We start from the raw sequence: 25,438 nt of genomic DNA, 5'->3' as shown, positions 1-25,438 counted from the left end.
AAATTCTTTTTGCGAAAAATTTATTTAAAAACTTGTATAAATAATTTATATCAAATTTTCTTCAAACTCTTGGTTTTCAGTATTACAAATAAATTTATTTAATTTCATAACATTATGCCGAAGAAAAATATATGTTTAACTTCTATATATAATTATTACATTATTGGATTTTAAACTATATTTAGGTTGCACAAATTAATTTTTATCATAATATAATTATGCATTAATATCTTTATATAAACTCTGTGAAACCCATTTATTTCTTAGCATAAGAAATTCATTTATGATATTATCACGACTGTAATATCAAAGAGTCCAATAAATATATTTTTATAACAATCATTACATAATATAAAACATATCTTTTAACTATTTAGTAATATTTAATTGTTCTAAAAGATTTTCCCTTTCTCGAAGACATGCCCATGCTTTCTCATGATCCTTTCTTGTCAATGGTACTTTTCTCTGTTTCGCCAAGGTCAATTTCTTATAATGTTCTATCACGTCATTATCCGCAACGTTAATTTTCCGTTTCAATGTTTGTCTCTTACTCTCTTCCTGGGCCAGATTTAATAATCTCTTCAGCTGCGTAACATTATGATTAGATAATACAAATAATTCTTGTTGACATCTTTTAATTTCTGCAAGAATCTCATCATCCTCTTGATTTTTTTTTTGTACATCGGGTTCCAAGATACCTTGCTCGACCAATTCTTTATGCATTCGTAACTCCAAATTCATAGAATTCTGGATAGTTAGATCTCTCAAGACAGGAGGATCTCCATCTCGGAATAGTTTGTTTTCCATGTTATTATTTGCGACATATACATTCTCTTCCAAAAGTGCAGAAACCAGTCTCTGAGTAAGAGGTCCTGCAATACTATTAGTCTTTTTATCACTTTTGGATATCAAGTGTGGCATATCTGTGCGATTCTTCTTTTTCTCTCGGTTTGAGTTGGCTGCATCTTCTTCTTGCAATAAATCGTTATGTGCCCACATTAAGCTATAATGACGGCCTAAAGAAGGAATCTTTTTGAATTCATTTATATCCCCATGCGTAATAATCAATTCTTCTAATAATTTAATATCATCAGGCATAATATCATTGCAATAGGAATCTACTGAAGCCCAAAACTTATTGGGTGTATCATTTTTCGGTAAGAGCAGTTTTGGTACATCAGATTTAGATCCTTCAATTCTTGATATTTCGTGTAATGTCGGCAATACCTGATTGGTTGAACTTCCTACTGTCTTTTGCTTGAACAGTTTTGTATGTAAAGGTGATTGACTTTTGGTGTTAATCTCTTTCGGTTTAAATTTTTCCTCACGTATCTTCTTATCAAGTACAGAAAGGCTTTTACTACTCTTTGATCTTCTGTCTTTACGTTCTTCTGCTGAAAATAAGCTGGTAATCTCATCTTGAAGTGTACGATGCCGTACAACAACTGCTGACAAGAGTGTCTCAAGCTCTAGTTGTAGTGTATCAAGATCATCCATTGCAACACCTTCTTCTGCTGCACGCTTTAAGATATTAGTGTATCTTGGCAGATGTCGATTGTTATCAATTGTCTTTGGAAAAAATTGAGAAGTTGTTGGTTCCTGTACTTCTGAGTTTGCATCAGAATTTATTATGGAAGATTGTGTAGTCTTTCCAGATTCACGTATCTTAATGACAGCTTTCTTAGAACTCTGCTTTCCTTTTCCAGACATATTTGTTAATCATTCAATAGTAGATAATAATTAAATTGTTGCTTCCTACAGGAAGGCTATTATTTTTGTAATTAATTTGCAATAGCCTCTGAATAACCAATACAATAGTCAATGAATAACTTTGTTACATCTGCAATTATAATTATTGAATATAATTATTCAACATCTGTAAAATAAATATTACTATTAATACTTATTATATTGCTATTATTACTATTATATTTACTATTATTATTATAGTTATATATTATTGGGTACTTTTTATTTAAGTAACACAAGTTGATATAAATGTCATTCTATTGTTATAATCAAAATGTTACGAAAGATAGAAGAATGTTTATGTATGTCGATTTATGTTAAAATTCTATTGACTAAATGCAGAAAACGTCTACTGTAAATTTAATATAACAACAATAATAATAATAATAATAATAAGTAAGGAGCATGAAAGTCAACACTAGATGTTGGCTTACATTCCCTTCATTGATTACTATTATTATTCAGAAAGCAGTAGTCATTTTACAGATTATAAATATCTCATTTACTTCATCTTGCTTTAAACATACGATATCAATATCATACATACTGTTAAACGCGAATAGTAATACAAAATTGTGCAAATCGTTATATAGGTTATAGACATTATCATATCACGATGTTGGCTACTTCACTTTGTTTTACTTCAGCAGATAGTTCAGATTTTATGCGTGGTCTACAATGGCAGTAGCAGTAGTGGATGAGACTGCAGAAGTAAGAAATCGACCAATCACAGTCGAATGTGAGAAGAATAATCAACCGTGATTGGTCAATTTCTTACTCTTAAGCCCATGGCACATAGAAAAACGTAAGGCCGTAAACGTAATCAGTAAGCGAATTGACCAATCACAGTTGAGAACGTAAGCAGCCGCCGCTTACGTTCTCAATTGTGATTGGTCAATTCGCTTACTGATTACGTTTTTCTATGTGCCATGGGAAAGAGAGAAACCTGAGAGCGGCCACGGCGGCCTTTTTCCTGTAATGCTTTACACTAGTGGCACCAACGTCCATTTTCCAGCTGCGGGAACTACGTATGTACCACGAGAGCGAGCGAGACCTTACCATGAGTTCTTACTGGTTCTTACCTTATACCGCGTACCGCCTATTTTGATATTACACGGAGCGCGGTTTGCGACACGGGCTAGTGACAAACTCACATTACTATACGTTGTTATGCACTTTTTAATGGAATTAATTGATTTAAACGCAATTATTATATATATATATATATATAAGTAAATCTGGGTTTTATAATTTAGTATAAGTTTTTTTAAGATTACATAATATACAGAGCGTTATTCTTTATCAATATTTTCTAAAAGAAAATGCTTCTAACGGAAAAAAATATGATTTTTAATGCAAAAAATATATATCAATAATCACTTGAGCCTTTTTATTTTACTTTTATTTGTAATGCAAAATCAATTTTTTGTATCATTATGATGGTTGAAGATTTCATTGTATGTTAGTGACGAATACAACTTATGTAATGAGACGGCGGAACATTCACGCATATTACCAAGCGCACGGTTTACTTATATGTGCGATATCCAAAGGATGGTGCCAATTAGATGAACTTTATTTGGGAACAATTGCTTCAATAACCATTTAAAAAAAACACTCAGGATTTTTTACTCAATTTTTTATTAGAAATAGTGATATAATGAACGTTATGAAACTTGTATTTGAAATGAAATAGATATTTGAAATTGACATATATTTGAATTTGCAGAAAGTAAAAAAAATTTAATATAGCAAATAACAGATCTATGATTTTCTATATTCAATATTTATATAGAATTTTCTTGAAAATTTTGTAAGGATTTCAAATTTATTAAGAAATCTAATTCAATATCTGGCTCAATGTTCTATATAGAGTACTCAAGTATATTATTACAAAATATAAAGATTAAGTGGATATCCACCTCTCCTTTTCTATGCATGCGCAAGTGTGTGCGCGCACATAAAAATTTACATAATTTTAATTTTTCAGTATTAAATGAATTTTACTAATATCACGTTAATATACATCTGTTAGTAAATTTATTTCATTCTCAATAACTACAATTCCTCAAAGAAAGCGACTCTAGCTTTAGTCGATCCAGATTTCACTTTTTTCAGCGTGCTGTATTTATTCTCGCCAAGTCGAACTTGTTCCTCGTGCAGCTGATCCAATTCGCATTGCTTGTCACCAACTTTTAAACCTTCAATTTCAGAACGTAATTCTCGCAGTTGTTCCTGTAAATGCTTACTTTTCTCTAAATAATCGCTTCTTTCCCTTTCAATCTCTAATGAAAGTTGATCAACATCTCCATCGCTAATAAGATCATAAGATGTTAAATCAGGTGGTAAAGGTTCTGCGTGTAAAGGTTCTAATTGTAGAGTCTGAAGATCTGCTTGTAGCTCTGATGGAAGTACTTGCGTAGAAGGAAATAAATTTGGTACAGGCTGCCAACAAATAAAATAAATGATTGATAAGTTTTCTAAACAAGTAAATAAATAAATTTATTTATTGTATATGTATATATAAGGCGTTTCGCATGACATGACGCACCATCTGCTTACAGCAGATTCCTGAAATTTTGAGACAAAATTCATAATATGTAAGTATCACTAAGAATCTTTTTAACGTAATGAATATCAATAATCAGTAATTTTAAAAATTAAAAAAGTGAAATATAATGCTCACTTGCATAAAATAATATTGATAAATATAGAGCAATAGCTAAGAGCAATAGCTGAGTTACATTTGCCAACCTTTAATAATCTTAATATGAATTAAAATAAATACAACATATGTTTCAATAATCGATACATAAGTTCAGTCATTTTCAATGTTGTTTAAATAACCTGAACGTCACATTCTAAATGCAAATGTTTTGTAAAATTACATTACTTGCATTGCAGATTACAGTATTTCGCGGCTGTGACAGATTTTGTAACTTCAATAGTCGTCAACTTTAACGCTTCTCGATTCACGGGGCAGAGCGTACATTTTCTTGCTAATTCTTTATTTTAACGCGAAAACGCATCGATTCAGTATATTTTTATTAAAATTTGAGGTGAACGGGCTTTTCTTAATATTTATCTGCAAACTTTATACAGTATGAAACGAATTCTTTAGTACAAAGTCATTATAGAAAATTATTTATTTCTATTTTATTTTAGAAATATCGCTGAAGGATATTTAGCATGGAATTTACTTATTTTCGAAGAGTTAGAATTATGGAAAGAAGAATTAAAAAGTATTTATTTTTTATGTTTCACTTTTATCTTTGTTGTTCACCAAACGTTAAACAATAATCAATAATACATTATGCACATCATATGAGAAATGAAATGCACATTAAGTCTTTTTCAACACACGTCATTCTCATTTCGATAGTGTCGCAATTGTGAGTACCACACTTCCACCGTAAAAACGAGATTGTCAGCGACTAAAGCGTTACGAATTTTTTTGCCGCTACGGAGTCTAAAGTTAATTGCAGAGATTTTACTCTTTTCTATTATATTGCTTCGCGGGCCTGATATAAATATTTCTTATTGCAGTATTTATAACTAAATATTAATGATGTACTTACAGTGATGGTAGAAGTATAAGCATTTCTACTCAAGAACTCTAACAATTTCTCTTTAGCTTCTTTCTCAGCAATTCTTGCACGTAATAGTTCGTCCTTTAATTTTTCTGCTTCAGCAGCTCTACGTTCCGATTCTTGAACTAGTCGTTCAGTTAATAATTCAGCCTCTCTAGTTTTCCGTTCTAAATGGACTTTTTCTTCTTCAGTCTTCATATTATTCAATCGTATACGTGTAATTTCTTGTTCAGCTTCCGACGCTTTCTGACTTAAAAGCATTGCTTCTTCTTCTGCTACACGGCTTTTTTCAGCTAAAAGATCTGCCGTCTCTTCAGACCTTCTCTATAAAACATAAGATTAAATTGTTAAATGCATAATTACAGATTTTCTATGTATTATACATTCACACGCAAAAAAAACGGTTCATTTAAATTTTAGCATTAATTTTTAATACTTTCAAATAGCAACAATTCAGTGAAAAATCATCATAACGAGATGTTTAAACAAGCTTTTTAAAGCTTGAAATCTCTACTTTTCAGACTGGTACTTCAAAAAACGGTCTTATCGATATTTCATGAAGTTACATAAATATAAATGAAGATGCATCAGATCTTAAAGTTTTATACGAAATTTGTGAAGTTGCATGGCACAAATTAAAAATTAATGCTAAAATTTAAGTTGCCCATCTTTTTTGCATGTAAATGTATATTAATTTATGTTTTTATATGTAAACTTTTTCCTATATTTTGTTTATATAGAAAAACTTTTATTTTTATATCTTTCTGTGTTATTAGTTTCTTACAAGAGCTTCATTCGCCAATCGTATTTCCTCCTGGTATTGTAGAAGTCGCTGTTCCATTGCAGCTTTTTCTCTTTCCGCTGCTTCTCTTAATTGTTTTTCTCGTGCTAATTTATTTCTTTCAATTTGCCTCCTAAATGTAATGTTATGGATCTTTTTAAAAGATATATATATATATATATATATAATTAAATAACGATAAGACAATTATAATTTAAGATTAATTATTAGATCACATTAGCACATTTTATTTCTTTAAATAGAATGTATTTGATAATATACATATAGCCACCTACGGTCTGTTTAAAAAGTATCTGGATTTCGATTATAATATACTTACAAACATACAACCGACAAGCTAATTCCATTCAAAGTATATTCCTTTGCAATTAATACACTTATTCACACAGCGGTTATTTTCTTCGTTTAAAAGTTTATGAAAAAAATATGATAATATAATTATTTTCGATTAGTTATATATTTTATCAGCGATCTTGATCTCAGAAGATACTGTACAGGACAGATTTCTGAGTTGTTTCAAATTAAATGAAAATGGATTGCGTTTGAGATATTGGAATATCATAATTTTTATTTAAATAGCCAAAAATATGTATCCAAGGATCAGGCAGTAGAGAGTCAGACGTGGTTCTTTGTACGTAATTAATAATTTATTCTTTAAAAATATTGAAAAATAATGTATTTTATTTAAATAGATTATTCAGTGATAACTTTTGTCCAGAGCTAATCCTCTACGCGGAAATAAAAAATTAATAGTTCAGATTTAGGAACTGTATCAGCTTATAAATTAATGCAGTTTCGATTTTTGAGCTTCATCTCTTGTTCGCAAAACAATCCCAAAACTAATAAAGTAAAGTAGAGCGGAGCTTCTTCGTCCATTTCTAACATTATACATATTTATGTTTCTGTGACCAACACAGATTGATTATATATTTAAAGATAGTGCTTATGTTCTTAAAGAGCAATCATGATTGTATAATGTAATTATAAGCACGTCACTGCAAAAGATACTATTGTAAATTTTCTTACACTGTACTTAATGTTTCAGTTACTTCTAGATTTTCCCCATTATTTCGAATACTTTTAAAATAATTTTTTTCGACAACATTTTGTAATAATTTTCTTTATTTCTAAAAATAACACAGAATAAATTACTGAAAAGTGTAATAAAGAATTTTATTTTTGCAAGACCTTGGAGATAGCTTTTATTGTTTCGTAAAATCGCTGCTAATTATCCCACTGCCGTGTTCCTTCCTATCAACGCTCTACCGCAACGGCTTCGGGCATGACAAGTGGTAATGGAGAACAACGTGCTACAATCGACTCGAATTAGTACATCCGTCGGCGGAAAATCCGGACTCTATTTTTTGAGTATAAATTAGTTTTAGAATGATTTGAAGGCTAAGGAATAAAGTACAAAAATTCAAACTGCATTAATTTAGTATATATATATATATATATATATAATTAAATAACGATAAGACAATTATAATTTAAGATTAATTATTAGATCACATTAGCACATTTTATTTCTTTAAATAGAATGTATTTGATAATATACATATAGCCACCTACGGTCTGTTTAAAAAGTATCTGGATTTCGATTATAATATACTTACAAACATACAACCGACAAGCTAATTCCATTCAAAGTATATTCCTTTGCAATTAATACACTTATTCACACAGCGGTTATTTTCTTCGTTTAAAAGTTTATGAAAAAAATATGATAATATAATTATTTTCGATTAGTTATATATTTTATCAGCGATCTTGATCTCAGAAGATACTGTACAGGACAGATTTCTGAGTTGTTTCAAATTAAATGAAAATGGATTGCGTTTGAGATATTGGAATATCATAATTTTTATTTAAATAGCCAAAAATATGTATCCAAGGATCAGGCAGTAGAGAGTCAGACGTGGTTCTTTGTACGTAATTAATAATTTATTCTTTAAAAATATTGAAAAATAATGTATTTTATTTAAATAGATTATTCAGTGATAACTTTTGTCCAGAGCTAATCCTCTACGCGGAAATAAAAAATTAATAGTTCAGATTTAGGAACTGTATCAGCTTATAAATTAATGCAGTTTCGATTTTTGAGCTTCATCTCTTGTTCGCAAAACAATCCCAAAACTAATAAAGTAAAGTAGAGCGGAGCTTCTTCGTCCATTTCTAACATTATACATATTTATGTTTCTGTGACCAACACAGATTGATTATATATTTAAAGATAGTGCTTATGTTCTTAAAGAGCAATCATGATTGTATAATGTAATTATAAGCACGTCACTGCAAAAGATACTATTGTAAATTTTCTTACACTGTACTTAATGTTTCAGTTACTTCTAGATTTTCCCCATTATTTCGAATACTTTTAAAATAATTTTTTTCGACAACATTTTGTAATAATTTTCTTTATTTCTAAAAATAACACAGAATAAATTACTGAAAAGTGTAATAAAGAATTTTATTTTTGCAAGACCTTGGAGATAGCTTTTATTGTTTCGTAAAATCGCTGCTAATTATCCCACTGCCGTGTTCCTTCCTATCAACGCTCTACCGCAACGGCTTCGGGCATGACAAGTGGTAATGGAGAACAACGTGCTACAATCGACTCGAATTAGTACATCCGTCGGCGGAAAATCCGGACTCTATTTTTTGAGTATAAATTAGTTTTAGAATGATTTGAAGGCTAAGGAATAAAGTACAAAAATTCAAACTGCATTAATTTAGGAGTTTTTCATAAACAGATGTTCTTACAAACCTACAAGCGATTTTTTTATTGTTAATTTTAAGGTGTGAGAAGAGACTGAGTAGACATTCACATAAGCCCCCATCTTTAAATCGAAATTCCTGCTAATTGCGACAAGTTCGAAAATTACTTTGAGGTGTGTTTCAATAATTAATAATTTAATACACATTTAAAAACAATACAATATTTAGAATGCGATATTTCGAATTAGAACGATTAGCTCGCAAAGCATATTGCTATTCATATGTATCTACATTTTCAAATGGTGCTACGAGATCACAGGCAATTCTTTTATTTATTTATTACGTAAGTAAGCAATATTTATTTTGTTAATTTCTCTATTTTAAGCAATATGATATAGAAGGTCAAGGGCCGGTTCTCATAGTTAATTGTTATTATTTAAGATGTTGTAAACTAATAACAGAGTTATATTTGCATCTTCAAATGTTACTTTTGATAGCCGAGGGCAAGGGACGTGCGAGTTTGCGCCGGTCTGAACGCAAGACAAGAGCGTAGACAAGAGCGCTCATACGTTAACTTTATCTTGCTCTCCTGCAAAAACTATTTGTCGGACGTAATTTTGTTAAAGAAAAAAGTTATTTGTTTTAGCATAAAGTCTTGTACTCCATATGCTAAGATTTAGAGACATCCTGTGTATATACGTATTAATTTATACAGGGTGATTCAGTTCAACTGTAGGAGCCGGCACATGAAAAAGTATGTTGAAAAAGCACTTCATGAAAAAGTAAGTTGAAAATGTTGTGGCATTAATAGTTTTCAAACAGTGAGCATTTGAAAACAACCAACCACAGGGCATGAAATTCGCGCCATCAGGAGCGGCGCAACTAAGCGGTCGATCGCGCGAACGCTTTCACGGACGTATCAGTAAACAGTACAGTACCGAACGAGTATTATAAAGATTATGTCAATATAAGATTTTATCTCTTGATATTATCTATTGATTGTATCTATTGATAAGATTTGGGTAATGCTAATGCCGGCAGTACCATAATTTTCAAGTCTTACAACTCGAAAAATACTTAATAAAAAAATATTTTATTATACTGTTTTAAAAAGCTTTTGAAATAAGCTATATAATAACAAGCAAAAAAGGGGGGTCCTATTTAAAAAATCAGTTAAGTAGATTTTTATAGAGTCCTATAGCTTTGCTCTTATATAGATATATTTTTTCACTAGAATCGATCGTTTTCGAAATATTTTAGCGTTGACTTTTAGCGAAGACTCTGTATGATTTAATATTGATTTTGTATTTTTTATAATAATTGTTTTATTGTGTAATAACGATTTTATTACCACACACAAATATAGTGAGCGCTTACTAAAAACTAAAAATAAACAAAAAAATATAAACAAATGGGATTCTGTTTGCCACGTTCTTGTCGTGATCTTTGGTAGTAGAAAGCAAACGTGGTCGAAAAAGCGAGAACGAGGGAGGACGCTTTCTTCTTGGTCCTCCCTCGAAGCGTCATAATTCCTCAGTCCAGCCTTGATCACGACTGATTGTAAGTTCTATTTTCTGTATCGTTCAGCTACAATTAAGATGATGTAGTATCTTTAAAACTTCTATCGAGAGATAGAACGGTGAACATGAACCCTTATTTAACTGTGATCTTACTTGCGAATAAAACTTAGCCATGATATGGGAGCTAATAATTTCGCTACTTATGATATTGATATTATTAATCAAACATTTCTTAAAGCTCGAATGCAGGGTTTAAAAGCTCGAATCAGGCATTAATAAAATACGATATCATGTTCACATTGTAGCAGAATGCAATGATGTGAGTTTTTTCCTTCATCATTATCTCTTTAGGGTAAATTTGGATAGCAAAAAAAAATTGTTCAGAGTATCATCTATGTATTGTCAGAATTTCATAATTTTTAAATTCCCGAATTGGGAGACTTTCCTTATCAGTTATGTAAATAATGAAGTCATTAGACATCATTCTAAATATAAACATAAAATTTGTGATAAAAACAAATTGTTTCATGAAAGAAGATATATTTACTTACCTGGATTTTTCTTCCTTGGCTTGTGCTTTCATTTGTTGAACTTCCATGGAATCTGGTTTGCGTCTCCTCATAAATAGATCGTGATTGCCAATACACAGATCTAGGATCTTAACAAATAATATGTGAGCAGCTGTGTCACTATTATGTTCGTTCAACTTTAAAGCTATTAAACCCCTCACCCAGCTGCCAACATCTGATTGTTTTTTTACCAGTTTGTTCATGCGAGTTTTCTGCGAGAAGAACATGAAGTTTGGTGATGTTTTCTCTACAGGCTTGATTATGAACTTCTTATCGTCGAAACTAATATGACGAATTTCCGACCACGTGAACGTTGTCTTCGGTGCTAATTTATTTTCCTTTTCATAAATATTCAATCCCAATGCTGTTACTCCAAGCCAAAGATCTGTCTCCTTTTTATTCTGTAATTTTAAATAAGAAAATTTATATAACATAAGATTTTTTAAGATATCAAAATATTAAAATATTAAAAGATACAAAATATTGATAAATGTTTACTTTAGGGGAGATATTTCAAGTTCTTAAACTTGATATGTATTGTTAAGAATATTATTCTGAGTGGTCTCCAAAAAGTTTTAACAGTTGCTCATTATATAAAAAATAAAGTTAATTATTCTCTCTAATATTTTTAACAATAATAAAATGTGTATTTTTGCATAGAAAGTTATAAACCTATGTGAAACCTTTATATTTGCTTTATATATAAAATGCGTAATGTGCAATTTGTTAACAGTAGATTCCACATCTGGTAATTGTACTATAAAAAAAGTAGATACACAACATAAGTTTGGGTTGATTTTCGCTTCATACGAAAAGTTATAAATCCTTATGAAACTTTTTCTCGCGTGGAAAATTGTAAACTCAGAGCTATTTTTTTTTTGTTTTATCCAGTTACTCATTGTCTCTATGCACATACAATATGTATATTCAGCGAAACAAGGTACAATATGAGTTTGCAACATTCCACGCAAAGTAAGGTTTAATTCGAACCAACTTTTTAATAATGAAGCCTCCCTTCTCCCTGTAATAGGAAGAAATGAAGTTCTACTGCGTTTACTCATACATTTTACAACACAAAATATAAAAGATTCCACATGGATTTAACCAATAAGTATAAATAAATGTGTTAACAATGCGAGATTAAATAGAATTGAATTCTCTCTCTCTCTTATTTGTAACTTTTTAATAAACAACGAACGGGTAAAACGTTTTGGAAGTTACTCGGAAACAGTATCTTTGAGAACATATATGTATCAAAGCCTAACATTATCAACTTCCTTAAAAAGTAAAGAAAAATATATTATATACCTACACTAATAGGAAAATAGTTTACACCATACATATCGAGATCCTGAGCAATCTTAAGGTATTCCATTTCTGCTTCGTCTCGAGACATACCACGATGATCGGCGTACCAAATTTTTATCCTATCCTCCCACATTTCTGGAGTCATTTGGTATTGATCTATAACTCTCTGTGGAAGCAAATCCTCACTGGCAAGCATTCCAGGGCGATATGAAATTTCATCATAATCGCCATACTGATAATCAAAACAGAAAAATTACTATTTTTTCTATTATACACATATTACAATTATTAATTTTTGTAAAAGAAAACTAACTTTTGTATACATATTTAAATTAATATATAGATGTTATAATATATTATAACATTAATGTTATGAAAATGACCAATCGCAGCTATTCCTCTAAAGAATGGAATGATTGGCCAGTTTCATAACATCAATTTTATAAATTCGTGAACGTAGTCATAGTTGCTATTCAAAAATGAATATGTATATATAGGGTGCTCCAAATTTTTTGACGCATCGCTTGTAAACTAAACTTAACTGATTATGAGTCTCAAAATTCTCTATTATTTTACAATTTTCGCAATAGTTAACGAGATATTAGAAACATATCTCTCCGCAAATGAGGAGAAAAGTCAATTGTGTTTGGAAAACAGTTCTTTATATATTTTTGTATATCAATGAACATGTCAATGTGTTAATAAACTTATAAAAGTAACTTCATAAATAATTTTATAAAATCACTTAATTTTTCTATTTTTTTTCTAGTATCTTTTTATGAAAAAATGGACACACTTGAATCATATCAAGTACATATGTATGATTTAAGTATACATTTCCCACTTTTTATTAAAAAATGTTTCAAAAAATGAAAAATATAACTTACTTTTTCTTAAAATTTTCCCTACTTTTATGTAAATATTTGTAACAGCATTATATTTTTCTATATTGAGAAATGTTTCCTTTTTTAAATCTTAAAGATTAGTTGGGCCGAACTATGGAAATATGGTATCCGGTTATTTTATTTGCTTAATGCAAATTGCACAGTTACTTTTTTTTAAGAGCAAGTATGGGTTCTTTATATCAATTAATTCATCTCACTATTCTGTTCATAAAAATATTAACATACAATTATATAAAAAAATTAATAGTTTACGAGATATTTGACATTTCATGTAGTATACCACAATAAAGTATAAAAATATCTAGTAAATTATTAATTTTTTTAATATCTCTATCTTAATATTTATTATTACATGAAAAATAATTAAAGGAATCATGGTATATAAAGAAAATCATATGATTCCATATACAAAAGTAATAGTGACCTTTATATTTGTTTGATCTAAATCTAAAAAATAAAAAACGTTTTTTGAAGTACATTTCTCTTCTATTCTATTTTTATCTGAAACATTTTTGTCAAAAATAAATAAAATTTTCAAGGTTTTTAATTCCACATATATACATATATGTATGTTTATAATATTTGTATGTGTGTGTGTGTGTGTGTGTGTGTGTGTGTGCGTGTGTGTGTGTTTGTATTTTTACATATGCACGTGTGTACACTTGATGTACAGAAGTAAATCAAATCCAAGATCTATTTATTTTAAAAGTAGAATTCTATTTAATAGGAACTTCACCATATTTTCACATATTTGATACAGTTTTATCTATGTAACTAATATGTTTATCTGAAATGTATATAATTTACGTTTCTAATTTAAATTTAAATTTTTATATTTCACATTAATATCCTATTAATAAGTAACACAAAATACAAATGTTTTACTTTATATAAGAAAATCAGAATACATAAATAAGATAAATCTATAATTTGTATATGTTGCATGTTTAAACTATATGTACATATTATAATTTTAAAATATGTTATATATTATATACATATATATATATATATTTAAATGCAAATTATTAGCTATTTTAACTTAAATTTATATTAATATATTAATTTAACAAATGTATAGATTAATGTAGTATATAGTCGGTTTTTATATTTAAAACAGTATTAAATATGAGAATCAACTATGAATATCATTTATAGTTAAGTTTATAAAAAAAATACCTTTGCTTGGACAGCATAAGAAGCAAGTAATACAGAAGCCTCAGGTGGACAATAAATATCCATGGACAATATAGCTTGTTTCACTTGTAAAAAAAACAGATGTTGAGTGACCTCTTGCACAAGTTCTTCAGCTACATCCTCAGGATAAAATTTTGCTAAGAACATGAATGATGTTGTCTGCTGCTGCGAAATACCTTGATCTTGAACTGTAATCAGTTCAATGTCATTGCAATAAATATACAATTAATTACACAAGTATTCAGATTATATCTATTCCAATCAATGTCTGAATAAACGGCGACAAATTACATTTACCTTTCTTGTCTAATTTTAACCAAGAAATAAAGCCCTTTGCATCTTCATATTGAAGTCCAAAATACCATGTTTCTCTCAATCCTATCGTTCGGCACACCAGATCAAACAATTCTCTGCCTGTCGATCTCCACTATGCCACAGGAAATTTGTCAGCTTGCGAGATATAACATCAATGCAAGATACGTAATAGCAATCCAACGAAAGATTGTGACATTAACTACTAACCTCTAAATTAAATTCAAGTTCTGCATCTAAGGTGCAAACTTTGACAGGAAAGGATCTCCCGGACTTTTTCTTCCGAAATGGTGACATCTTATTTTTCGCTGTGTTCATTCGTATTATAAAATCATTACATGCTGTTAATCGCTGTCATGAAAGCACTCGATCATATGATAAATTATACTTGGCGCCGCTATTGAAAAATATTTTCATGGTGCAGCATCAATATTTTTTTGACTCGCGCTTATTGAAAGATGTAACCAAACTATAAATGAAATAACCTTATCTAAGATCTCCAATACAATACATTCTCGACATATCTAATAACGACATATAAGTATTAATCGACGAGCACGGCGGCTTGTTTCAAACGTTTGACATCTTCTTGAGTATGGTTCGTACAATCACATTCTGCCCAATTCTATCGCGTACTTGATTTATTTTCACGAGCGAGTCGATACACGCCAACGTGTGTGCCTATTGCTTTCGTTTATGCGAGCTATATTGCGGAACTGTTTAGAATTTTTGTCATTTTCTACAAATGGTCCCAGATGTCTTAAGACTTAGTTTATTGAGCATTTGTTGCACTTTATTCAACAATATTCGTTATAATATTATTCTTAAACTTGGTATGCATATATAAACAAATCTATATATACATACACATATACCTATTTAAAGATGCAAAGAAGTATATACTTAGTATGCATTCCAAAATTAATTAAATATTAAAGATATACTAAGCAAAATTTGATAATATTTCTTATGTGAAATCTTTAAACACGTTATAAAAATAAGTTGTATACAAAATATTATATATTAAATAATATATAAGATAATATTCTTTAGCTTATTTATTTAAAAAATGACAGGATATGAAGAATCTGACCTCATGACCTGTCAATCAGAATACACTTTTATTTCTATAAAATTCTATAGTATCATATATGTGAGCTGCGGTCGAGTTGCCACTACGAATGCTTTGAAGCGTTTGATTGACCAATCAAAAGAAAGAATTTTACAAATTGACCAATCAAGAAACGTTTCAAAGCATTTGTAGTGGCAACTCGACCGTACCTTTAGATATCAGGGGTGCTTTCCAAAACTCGACTCTGTCAACTCTGAGGTCGGTATTCATAGGCAGTTCTTATATTCAAGACCATCTTAAGTTCAGTCTTAAGATGTCACGAACCAATCAAATGGCTGCATTCGCGTCTTAAGACATTACTTAAGACAGTCTTCAAATAAGAACTGACTATGAATACCGGCCTTTTCATCTTTGTTGTTCGCCGAATGTTGAACAAAGATACTCGGAGTTGACAGAGTCGAGTTTCGGAACGCAACCCAGAGAAGCGCAACCGGCTTAAGGGTTGGATTATACTGGCCGTAATCTGTTAACTTGTGCCGTAATCTGTAAAAATTGACCAATTATAATCGATTATTCCCCTCTCATTCGACTGTGATTGGTCAATTTTTACAGATTACGGCATAAGTTAACAGATTGCGGCCAGTATAAGCCCGGATCCTCATATGGGCAACAGCGCTTTGACATCAAACGCTGATTGGTGAAAAACCGGTGGCGAGGGTAAAATTTACCCCCATAACCCGCTTTTCACCAATCAGCGTCCGGTGTCAAAGCGCTGTTGTCCGTATGAGGATCCGGGCTAAATCAACCCTACGCTATTCCGCTGCATGGGTTTGCACCCTGATATCTAAACTCTAGAGGCCTGTTCTTTTTACCGAACTGGTACACAGAGTGCAATAAGTTGAAGTGAAACAGATATACGTTTGTTTCATTTCAACTTATTGCACTGTATGTACCAGTTCAGACAGTGCAGGCAAAAAGAACAGGCCTTATGCTGGATTCACACTGCATCCGATTTTCGTCGTACGACGACTCTGCAACCAATCAGAAAACAAAATCTTGCTTCGTATCGATGGTACGATTTTTCTGATTGGTTGCAGAGTCGTCGTACGACGAAAATCGGATGCAGTGTGAATCCAGCATTAGGCTGCACCAGTGTATGGTGATTGCACCAGTTCATCTGTTTTCCTTTTCCCTTCTCCTGGAGAGAAAAGGAAGAAAGATGAACTAGTGCAAAAGTTCAGCAATAAAGAGCAGACTGTCTGAGTGTTGCATTTGATTGCATTACAGTCGCGAAATATGGCGATGCAAGCATACGTTTATTACAGATTTTCTAACCTTAATAGTCGTCAAATTTAACGCTTAATATCTCGGTTCGGAGAGCAGAGCGACACTTTTTATTGCCAGATTCGTTTGTTTCGTGCAAAAACGCATCGAATGAGAGTATTTTTATCAACATTTGAACTGAGCAGGATATTCTATACACAACTGTCGATAGCTAGATCGTTGCCGAGCCGCGATTGTGTTGCCGTTTATGTCATAGGCGTAGGTAACAATAATGAACAAATTAAACGTATCATCGAACGTTGATTTGGACGATCCAAGATTTCGTATCAGACCGTATCAACAAATCGTGGCTTCTTGCACTGGTGCATTTATTACATCGGTGTTTGGTAAATTTGTAATAATAACTGGATAATTATATAATTTATGATTTTTGTTTCTTCTAATATATTTATATATTAATTTTATAAAATGTTATATTGAGTACAATATATATATATATATATGCTGCAAATTTCGGGAGACTAGAATATTATCAAATTTCCGAAATATGCCATTTTTTAATTATTTTAGCTTATGAAAATTACAAGATCTTGTTATATTCTGTTGTCTATTTATGTTCTATATTTATTTTAAATATTTTATATTATTTTGAAGTTAAATATATTTTTACGCTTTTTGTTTTAATTAAAAAATTATATTTGTTTTAATGTTTTTGATTATTCGTGTACCTTTTGTAAGTAAAAGTTTGAACGTTTATGTATTTTTCCTAATATTTTTATTAGTGACTCCATTGGATGTGGTAAAAATACGTCTTCAAACACAACAGAAAGCGATGCTTTCAAATAAATGTTTTTTATATTGCAATGGTTTAATGGATCATTTATGTCCTTGTACCAATGGTAAAATGCCTGACTGGATGAAAAGAAATAGAAAATTTAATGGAACATTTGTATGTAATTACTGTGTAATTATGACATTTATTATTTTTATTTTCATATGAATTATGATATTTGAAATGCAATACATAAATATTTACTTACATAAAACAAATTAATTTTGATATTTTTCACAAATATATTTTTTTATATAGATTGATCAAATATATAAAAAAAACTTTATACGTATTAATAAATAAAAATCTATAAATCTTAATTATGTATTGTGAGGTTCAAGTTTGTTAAAAATAAAAAATATATGTTGACTGAATTAGATGCATTTATTTGAAAGGTTTTTATATATTGAATCAATATACATTATTATGTACAAGTATACATACAAAACAAAATTTTGTGTCATTAAAAAAGTATAAGATTCATATAATTATTCGTTCTTCTAATATCAAAATATAATATATATTATTTAATAAAGTATAATAGAATACCAAGTCATGATATAATATACAAAGAGAAATCGTAATATAGTATTAATAATGCCCATACATTCATTATTTGTATTGATTTTATTTTCAGGATGCTTTATTAAAAATAAGTGAAACAGAAGGTATAGCATCATTATGGAGTGGCTTGAGTCCTACTCTTGTTCTAGCTATACCTGCAACTGTAATTTATTTTGTTTCATATGAACAATTAAGATTATATTTGAAGGTATCTGAAGTATTAGTATCTTCATAGTAATAATTTTTTAGCATTATTTTTACATAGTATGTATATATATGATGAAATATCTAATATTATATATATATATATATATATATATATGTGTGTGTATTTTTAGGATACATATAATAGAGAATTTAAAAAAAAGGGAACCAACATGGAACAACCTTTCTGGATTCCTATATTAGCTGGTGGCATAGCACGAATTTGGGCTGCAACATTGGTGAGTCCATTGGAGTTGATAAGAACAAAAATGCAATCACAGAAACTAAGTTATGCAGGTAGGATAAATTAATATAATATCAAATTAATCTGTAAAGTAATTTAAAATAAGATTTTGACCATTTCAAATATGCTTTATGTGTTTCAGAAATAACACAGACATTAAAAATAGTTGTGAGATATAGCGGTATTTCTGGCTTGTGGATGGGATTGAGTTCAACTCTTCTTCGTGATGTTCCTTTTAGCGCTATATATTGGTTAAATTATGAAACTATAAAGAGATTGTATAGCTCACAGCAAACTTTTACTTTTAATTTAGCAGCAGGAGCTGTAGCTGGATCTGTATGTATTTCAGAAATATAATTATTACAATATTTTACATACTTTCAAAACATACATGCTAAGGCCTATCGCACTATGAAATGCATAACTGTGCATAAGCATAACATAAGGCCGCTGGACCAATGAGCATCCAGCATAAAGATGCCATATTGATTAACATAAGATGCTCATTGGTCCAGCGGCCTTATGTTATGCTTATGCACAATTATGCATTTCATGTGCGATAGGCCTAAGACATAAACATTGTTGCAGATAGCAGCGTTTTTCACTATTCCCTTTGATGTAGTAAAAACACATAGACAAATTGAAATGGGCGAAAGAGAAATTTATTCAGGTAAACACACATACTATACACACTTATATGCGCGCGCGCACGTGTGCGTATGTATAGGGTGTCTCGATAATTTTTTATAAACATGCAAATTGGATAAAAATAATTTCATAAAGTTCTATAATTTTTTTTCTATAATGCACCATTGTTGAGATATTCGTCCTCACAGTTGTAATATTTAAAAAATATTTGTAAAAAATAACTTATGCTGATTATGAGATGTTGATAATTTGTAATAAATTATTTTTATATTAGGTAAACATTTTTCCCACCCACCATTTTATTTGATGTGCTAGGAATGTCCTTAAGACATAAATGTCTTTACAACTTCTCTCGAAGTCTATTATACGGGTCAGAATAGTGTAATATATATAGACTTTTTAAATATTATCAAATAATCACACAGACTACTTCTACCTAATCAATATTTTTTTAAGTAAATAGATTTTTTAATTTTTAAATATTTTCTTAGATTTCTCACATCTTTTGGAAAGAAATATAATCATTTCATTTTTTAAAGATTTCTAAGTAGTACCATAGCCATATTGAATCGTGACGTCAGAAACGAAAAATAATACGTTTATTTTATTACGTGCCATTTAATAAAGTCAATTTGAATTTTAAAAAAATGATGAGAGCACTTTAAAACAATTGTAAAAATGGATAGAGAAACTATCCTTATTCTTCTTGATAGTCAATAAACAATCATAAAAGGATAAAAGGCATGTGCAGTGTTTTTGCTTGATGTGCATACATAATCTACTCGCATTTTTACGTGCTTTTAATCATTTTTTACGATTATTTATGGACTAAGAAGGGATAACGATAATTTTTGTCTATTTTTGTTTTAAATTTAAAGCTATCTCATCATTTTATTTTATCCAAACTGTTTTTATTTAAAAATGGCACTTGATAAACAAAATATGTTCTCATTTTTGATGTCACAATATGGCTGTGGTGATTACTCAGGGGCTTTAAGAAATTGAGGGTTTTTTTTTTTAACAACTTCATTGATATACTTATATTCAGATGGTAAATAATACAAAGTAACGAAAAGAGGTTCTTCGTTATACTTTTGGAAAAGTTTCCATGTCAGCTACAAGCAGAACTTAGGCATGTATTTGAAATACTTTTATATATTTTAAAACACAGCTTTTGCAACAAAAGTGTATTTTGTATTTTAGTGGTGGGCGGGTATACATGAAAGTATTGGGAGTACAAATTAGCTCGGTCCGTTTTCCAAAAGATGATTGCCTCCAAAGACGAGTCATTTTTTCGAGATGGAATTCGAAAATTGCCTGAGAGATGGGACAAAGTAGTAGCTCGCGATGGACAATACTTTAATTAATCTGTTCATTCATTTTGTTTTGAAATGCATTTTTGAAGACAAAAAACGAACTGAACTAATTTGTACATTTAATATTACGTATTTTGTATTGCAAATTAAAAGGTTGAAAGTGTTATGTACTTTGCACAACTTACGATTTAAATAATAAGATTAATTGTCAGTTTTAGTGTACATATATTTAAAGTACAAAATACTTTCAATCTTTCGTTATTAATACTGAAATATAAAATACAAAATACTTTTATATACTCCCATATTAAAATATAAAATACAAAAAATTTTTATATGCTTCGCTGAAATACAAAATACAAGATACAATTATCTTACAAATACTGTTTTTCAAGTAGAGATATCTCAAATTATGACTGGCTATGAGGATCTACTATCAAAAATAGGGCATTTTCTTTAAAAAATTGATAATCTTGTAATCTTCAAATAGCTCTCTCCAAGGTCAAACTAATGACATTATCTTGCGTCTGACTTTATCTAAAACATTTTTTCCTAAAATATTGCAAACAAAGAAAATTTTGAGGAGTAATTGTTCGACGCTGACTTTCAGCGTCTCATAAAATGGCAACCTTTATTTGGCAATCTCAACAAATTAATATCTCGTTAATTAAGACTCTGCGTGCATATGTTGGGGGAAATATTAGGAATAAATATTAAGATTTTAACCTACATATTTCTGATAAGTTAAAATTTTAATTTTATTTCTATTCTCCTAATATTTTTTTCATTGTGCGCACGTCCTAATGTGAAGTTAGTATGTTACAGGACCTTTCTACTCGATTTAATCTGCTCTACCAATGCTCCATGAGCACTGATGCGGTTATTATGGGACACCCTATAATAATATATACATATATATATTTAAAAGAAACAATAAGATGCCAATTTAAGCCGACACAAGTTATCAGTTATGTGTCTTTACATATAAAATTTATTTAAAATAAACAATAATAACGTATATATGTATTTCGACCCTCATTCGGGTCCTCAGTACAAAAGAAAATAAATTAAATATAAATCATAAAGTACAAAATACTGTAGGTGGATCGAAACGTATGCGTTATTATTGTTCATTTTGAATAAATTTTATATATAATATAAAGATAAACACTGATAATTTGTGTCGGCTTAAATTGGCATTTTATTGTTTCTTTTCGATTGCATATGAGTCTATTGATATTATCTTAACTTATATTTAAATTATATGTATTTATTTCATATAGCTATATTATGACAATTCAATATTACTTAAAACAAAAATTTTATATACATATATTATTAATGTAAATGTTTAGATAAACCTATTCGCAGCAGTACTACATGGACTATAATACAAAGGATCTATTATCAGAATGGATTGAAAGGTTTATTCACAGGACTAATACCACGTTTGGTGAAAGTGGCCCCAGCCTGTGCAATTATGATTGCGACTTTCGAACATGGCAAGCGTTTCTTTCAATCATATAATGCTAAAAAAGCTATTGAATTTGAAATTGGACATGATATACATTTATTGCAACATAAACCTAATAGTACAAAATGATGAAAAGTACAAATGAAAGAAAAATTATATGCTAAATACAAAACTATAATGAAGTTAAGGCTTATGCTTGATCATTGAGTATTGAATTGTAATGTCAGAAACAGAAAGATGTAAATAAAATTTTTTCGAAACGTTAAAATGTAATTATTTTTTAATTAAACAATATTTCTGTTTGATAAAATATATGTATAAAATATAATCGAAACTCCCTTTTTAGTTTAGAATAAAATTAAGTAATAAAATTTATTTCAATTTGACAGCTATCATATATGTTTCGTTTTTTGGAATACAATATTTAATTCCAAATATGTTTTTTTATTAATTATGGAAGTAAATCAACATGTTTTGTAAAAATTTTTAATTCAAAAATGAAAATGGGACAATCCTCCAATGGTCTTGATCTTAACAAATGTTACTCAGGGCACAACCTCAAATAACAATCAAGAAGTTTTATCAGCGATCAGACATCTTGGGTAATGCCAAGTCGGTTGTATTGTAACTTTCAAGCCATGAAAACTACTTAATGAAAAATAACTTTATTGTGTTTCGGAAAGCTTCCGAGATTAGTTATTAGATTTCAGAATAAGTGTTCCATTTAAAAAAATTAATGTGATCTTGATTTGACCTAGGCGACATTACCCCAAGACCAAATTGATAAGACCATTAAATAAATCTTTTTAAATCTTACAATTTTTGTCTAAAACATTTTTCTCAACAATGCTTAATTTCCAAAATGTTACAGAATTTCTACTAAAAAATACCTCTGGTAGACCGCACGTGTATATGCGTGTGTGAATGAAATATGATTAAATTGAAGATTTACAATGTTAAATGGTTTTTCTTGAAATATGTAATTAATTTATAAAATAAATAAAGCCCAACTTTTCATAACATTTTCTAAGTTCTTTAATATTTACATGTTTAATATTATATTTAACGTATATATGAAAAAGTATATGCATGTATAATTTATTATTCTATATATAGACGAATTAGATCATCTTCTCTGGCAGGATAATGTGTTACTGGACATTTCTTTTTTATCCTTATTTCCGATAAAATACATTCATAGCAAAATATGTAACTAAAAAATGGCATAAAATTAATTTTGTACTTTATTTAAAAGTAAAATAGGAAAAAACTTTAATTGAATACTAAAACATTATCTATTTACCCAGATATCATGAGCACAGTATGTATATGATGAGGCTTACGACAAAGTGGGCAAATTCCTTTATATTGCTGTGCTACATTTGGTACCTGTTAAAACAAAAAATTATATTTTGTTTATGTTAGTAGTTTAAATTATATCGCTATTGTACTATAATTATTACGCCATTTCTTATATTTATTTTTACTTTTGGTGGTGGTGGAGCTGGAAGACTCATAATATCCATGTCATAATTTTCCTGATTCCACCAAGAAAGAAACTGTAAGAAGAAAGCTCCAAGTTCAAGAGACCCAGTAACGATTCTTTGAAGTATATTCCATCCATCACAGACAGTGAATGAATTATATTTTATCTTCCTTAATAACTCGGTAATAGTGAGAGCAGATTGTGGATCAGCGTATGTCAGTGTAACAGATAGTAGCCTTAGCAAGAGTGATGGATATATTGATTTCTCAGATACATAAAGTATATAATTATATAACGTGAGAGTTTCATATGTTATAAAAAGAATTGAAAGTCCTTTAATGACACATTTACTGAAAAATTTTTGCCTCTTCTGTATTAAGAAATATATAATATATTAAAAAATTATAGTACAAAAAACACACCAACACCCACATTCATTCACCCACATACACACACATGCATCCATATGTTTAAAAGGTTAATAGACAAAAATTCTAAAAAGTCAATGAATTCAGATGTTAGCTTTTATCCGTATCAGGCTTTTATATAATTTCATTCTCTTGATATGATAAAATTTTGGTATATATATATATATATATATATATACGATAATTGAAAATATATAATAATAATCAATTATAATGTATATTATAATACTCCTCTTTCAAAATTACATTTAGACTGACATATTCTATTGCCTTAGATCGCTAGTATATCATCAAAAATTTTCCTTTTAAACACAATTTTATCTTAGAAAATAATAAATTCTGCTGGAGTCAAGTCAGATAAGTATTGAAGGTGATAGATCACTGTGACTTAGTTAAAACAACTTCCATATTCACAAAATAATAATCTCGAAAAATTTTTTTATTTTAGTAATATAAAAAATTATAATTAAAGAAATAAATTCTTGATAATGTAACAACGATCCGAGATAATATGCATTGAAACACATCAGCTAAAGGTAATTCTAGAAGACGAGAGTATTATATAACAGCTTCCAGTCATTGTATCGCGTTGCATATATTGAGAAGAGAGGAGACTATATAGAAATCTGAAATAAATGAAGACCAAGATCTACATTCATTGATTTTTATAGAACTTTTGTCTTTTTTAATATACAGTGTATGTTAAAAATAATGGTTACATTTTTTACTTGCCTCTCTTGATGTACTGTCTATTTTTTGAAGTTTATATTTTAAACTAAGCTGCATAAGTTTATTCTTTAAATATGGAAATGTCACTATTAATATTAATGATAATATTTGTTGTTTATGTGATAATTTTTCTTGTAATCCTGTCTTGGAATTAATTATTGTGACACGTTTCAAACCATAAAATGTTTCAGAAAATGATGCAACTAAAAATGATATAATGTATAATATTTTTTAAAAGAAATTAAATAAGAAAATACTAGTATACATAAAATGTATTAGAAGATACTTACAATATTTCTTTAGGTAATATCGTTGAAGAAATATATTGAAAATCAAATATCCTTCATCTGTCCATTCAAGAATATACCCATATTTGTCAAGATTAAAAGATACAAGAAACTAAAATTATTAAAGATTTATATGATTTTGAAATATTAATATGATATAAACATGATTTATATATATATATATTTATATATATATAGAT

General features: G+C 29.2%; 4 protein-coding genes across 7 annotated transcripts in view; 1 reads left to right on the top strand and 3 right to left on the bottom strand.

The window, feature by feature from the left end:
• Positions 1 to 369: 369 nt before the first annotated feature.
• Ada3 (transcriptional adaptor 3) lies at positions 370 to 1,785 on the bottom strand. The gene has a single exon (XM_018541850.1). It carries the CDS (start codon positions 1,708 to 1,710, stop codon positions 370 to 372), a length of 1,341 nt encoding a protein of 446 aa, XP_018397352.1. The 5' UTR covers positions 1,711 to 1,785.
• A 1,821-nt stretch (positions 1,786 to 3,606) lies between these two features.
• Mer (ezrin/radixin/moesin family protein merlin) lies at positions 3,607 to 15,975 on the bottom strand. Of its 4 annotated transcripts, none has more exons than XM_018541698.1 (9): positions 15,952 to 15,975; positions 14,881 to 15,139; positions 14,656 to 14,785; positions 14,341 to 14,546; positions 12,261 to 12,488; positions 10,931 to 11,349; positions 6,124 to 6,253; positions 5,328 to 5,663; positions 3,607 to 4,194 (listed from the first exon to the last, which is right to left on the bottom strand). In XM_018541698.1, the coding sequence occupies exons 2-9, from the start codon at positions 14,986 to 14,988 to the stop codon at positions 3,808 to 3,810; spliced, it is 1,944 nt and encodes a 647-aa protein (XP_018397200.1). In that variant the 5' UTR covers positions 14,989 to 15,139; positions 15,952 to 15,975; the 3' UTR covers positions 3,607 to 3,807. The 4 variants fall into 4 exon arrangements, with proteins under 4 accessions (XP_018397200.1, XP_018397199.1, XP_018397201.1 ...); XM_018541697.1 differs by lacking the exon at positions 15,952 to 15,975 and adding an exon at positions 15,764 to 15,798; XM_018541699.1 differs by lacking the exon at positions 15,952 to 15,975 and having other exon boundaries at positions 10,931 to 11,037; positions 11,110 to 11,349; positions 14,881 to 15,497.
• A 1,069-nt stretch (positions 15,976 to 17,044) lies between these two features.
• Positions 17,045 to 22,475, top strand: LOC108775441 (solute carrier family 25 member 40). Its single transcript, XM_018541814.1, has 7 exons — positions 17,045 to 17,412; positions 17,809 to 17,975; positions 18,496 to 18,630; positions 18,761 to 18,923; positions 19,013 to 19,206; positions 19,459 to 19,540; positions 22,190 to 22,475. Exons 1-7 carry the CDS (start codon positions 17,298 to 17,300, stop codon positions 22,435 to 22,437), a joined length of 1,104 nt encoding a protein of 367 aa, XP_018397316.1. The 5' UTR covers positions 17,045 to 17,297; the 3' UTR covers positions 22,438 to 22,475.
• Positions 22,476 to 23,401: 926 nt separating this feature from the next.
• Pex12 (peroxisomal biogenesis factor 12) overlaps positions 23,402 to 25,438 on the bottom strand; it is a 3,036-nt gene continuing 999 nt past the window's right edge. Inside the window, exons 3-7 of the mRNA XM_018541949.1 lie at positions 25,242 to 25,350; positions 24,955 to 25,154; positions 23,796 to 24,164; positions 23,612 to 23,697; positions 23,402 to 23,521 (exon numbers count right to left, since the gene is read on the bottom strand). Coding sequence (XP_018397451.1) covers positions 23,410 to 23,521; positions 23,612 to 23,697; positions 23,796 to 24,164; positions 24,955 to 25,154; positions 25,242 to 25,350 — 876 coding nt within the window. The 3' untranslated portion in view covers positions 23,402 to 23,409. The remainder of the gene's footprint in view (positions 23,522 to 23,611; positions 23,698 to 23,795; positions 24,165 to 24,954; positions 25,155 to 25,241; positions 25,351 to 25,438) is intronic.

Source organism: Cyphomyrmex costatus, unplaced genomic scaffold, assembly GCF_001594065.2.
Source record: "Cyphomyrmex costatus isolate MS0001 unplaced genomic scaffold, Ccosl1.0 scaffold30, whole genome shotgun sequence".
Lineage (NCBI taxonomy): Eukaryota > Metazoa > Arthropoda > Insecta > Hymenoptera > Formicidae > Cyphomyrmex > Cyphomyrmex costatus.
Note: the sequence above shows the minus strand (reverse complement) of the source record. Positions and strands in the feature narration are given on the sequence as shown.

What these genes read in the sequence shown, in the direction of transcription:
- Ada3 (XM_018541850.1), bottom strand. Translation starts at nt 1,710, where the DNA reads ATGTCTGGAAAAGGAAAGCAGAGTTCTAAGAAAGCTGTCATTAAGATA.
- Mer (XM_018541698.1), bottom strand. Translation starts at nt 14,988, where the DNA reads ATGAACACAGCGAAAAATAAGATGTCACCATTTCGGAAGAAAAAGTCC. An exon ending in GATTGGCGAATGAAGCTCTT is followed by an intron (nt 5,664 to 6,123) that starts GTAAGAAACTAA and finishes TATGTTTTATAG; the next exon opens with AGAAGGTCTGAAGAGACGGC. An exon ending in CTTATACTTCTACCATCACT is followed by an intron (nt 4,195 to 5,327) that starts GTAAGTACATCA and finishes ATTTGTTGGCAG; the next exon opens with CCTGTACCAAATTTATTTCC.
- LOC108775441 (XM_018541814.1), top strand. Translation starts at nt 17,298, where the DNA reads ATGAACAAATTAAACGTATCATCGAACGTTGATTTGGACGATCCAAGA. An exon ending in ACAGAAACTAAGTTATGCAG is followed by an intron (nt 18,924 to 19,012) that starts GTAGGATAAATT and finishes TATGTGTTTCAG; the next exon opens with AAATAACACAGACATTAAAA. An exon ending in CGAAAGAGAAATTTATTCAG is followed by an intron (nt 19,541 to 22,189) that starts GTAAACACACAT and finishes GTAAATGTTTAG; the next exon opens with ATAAACCTATTCGCAGCAGT.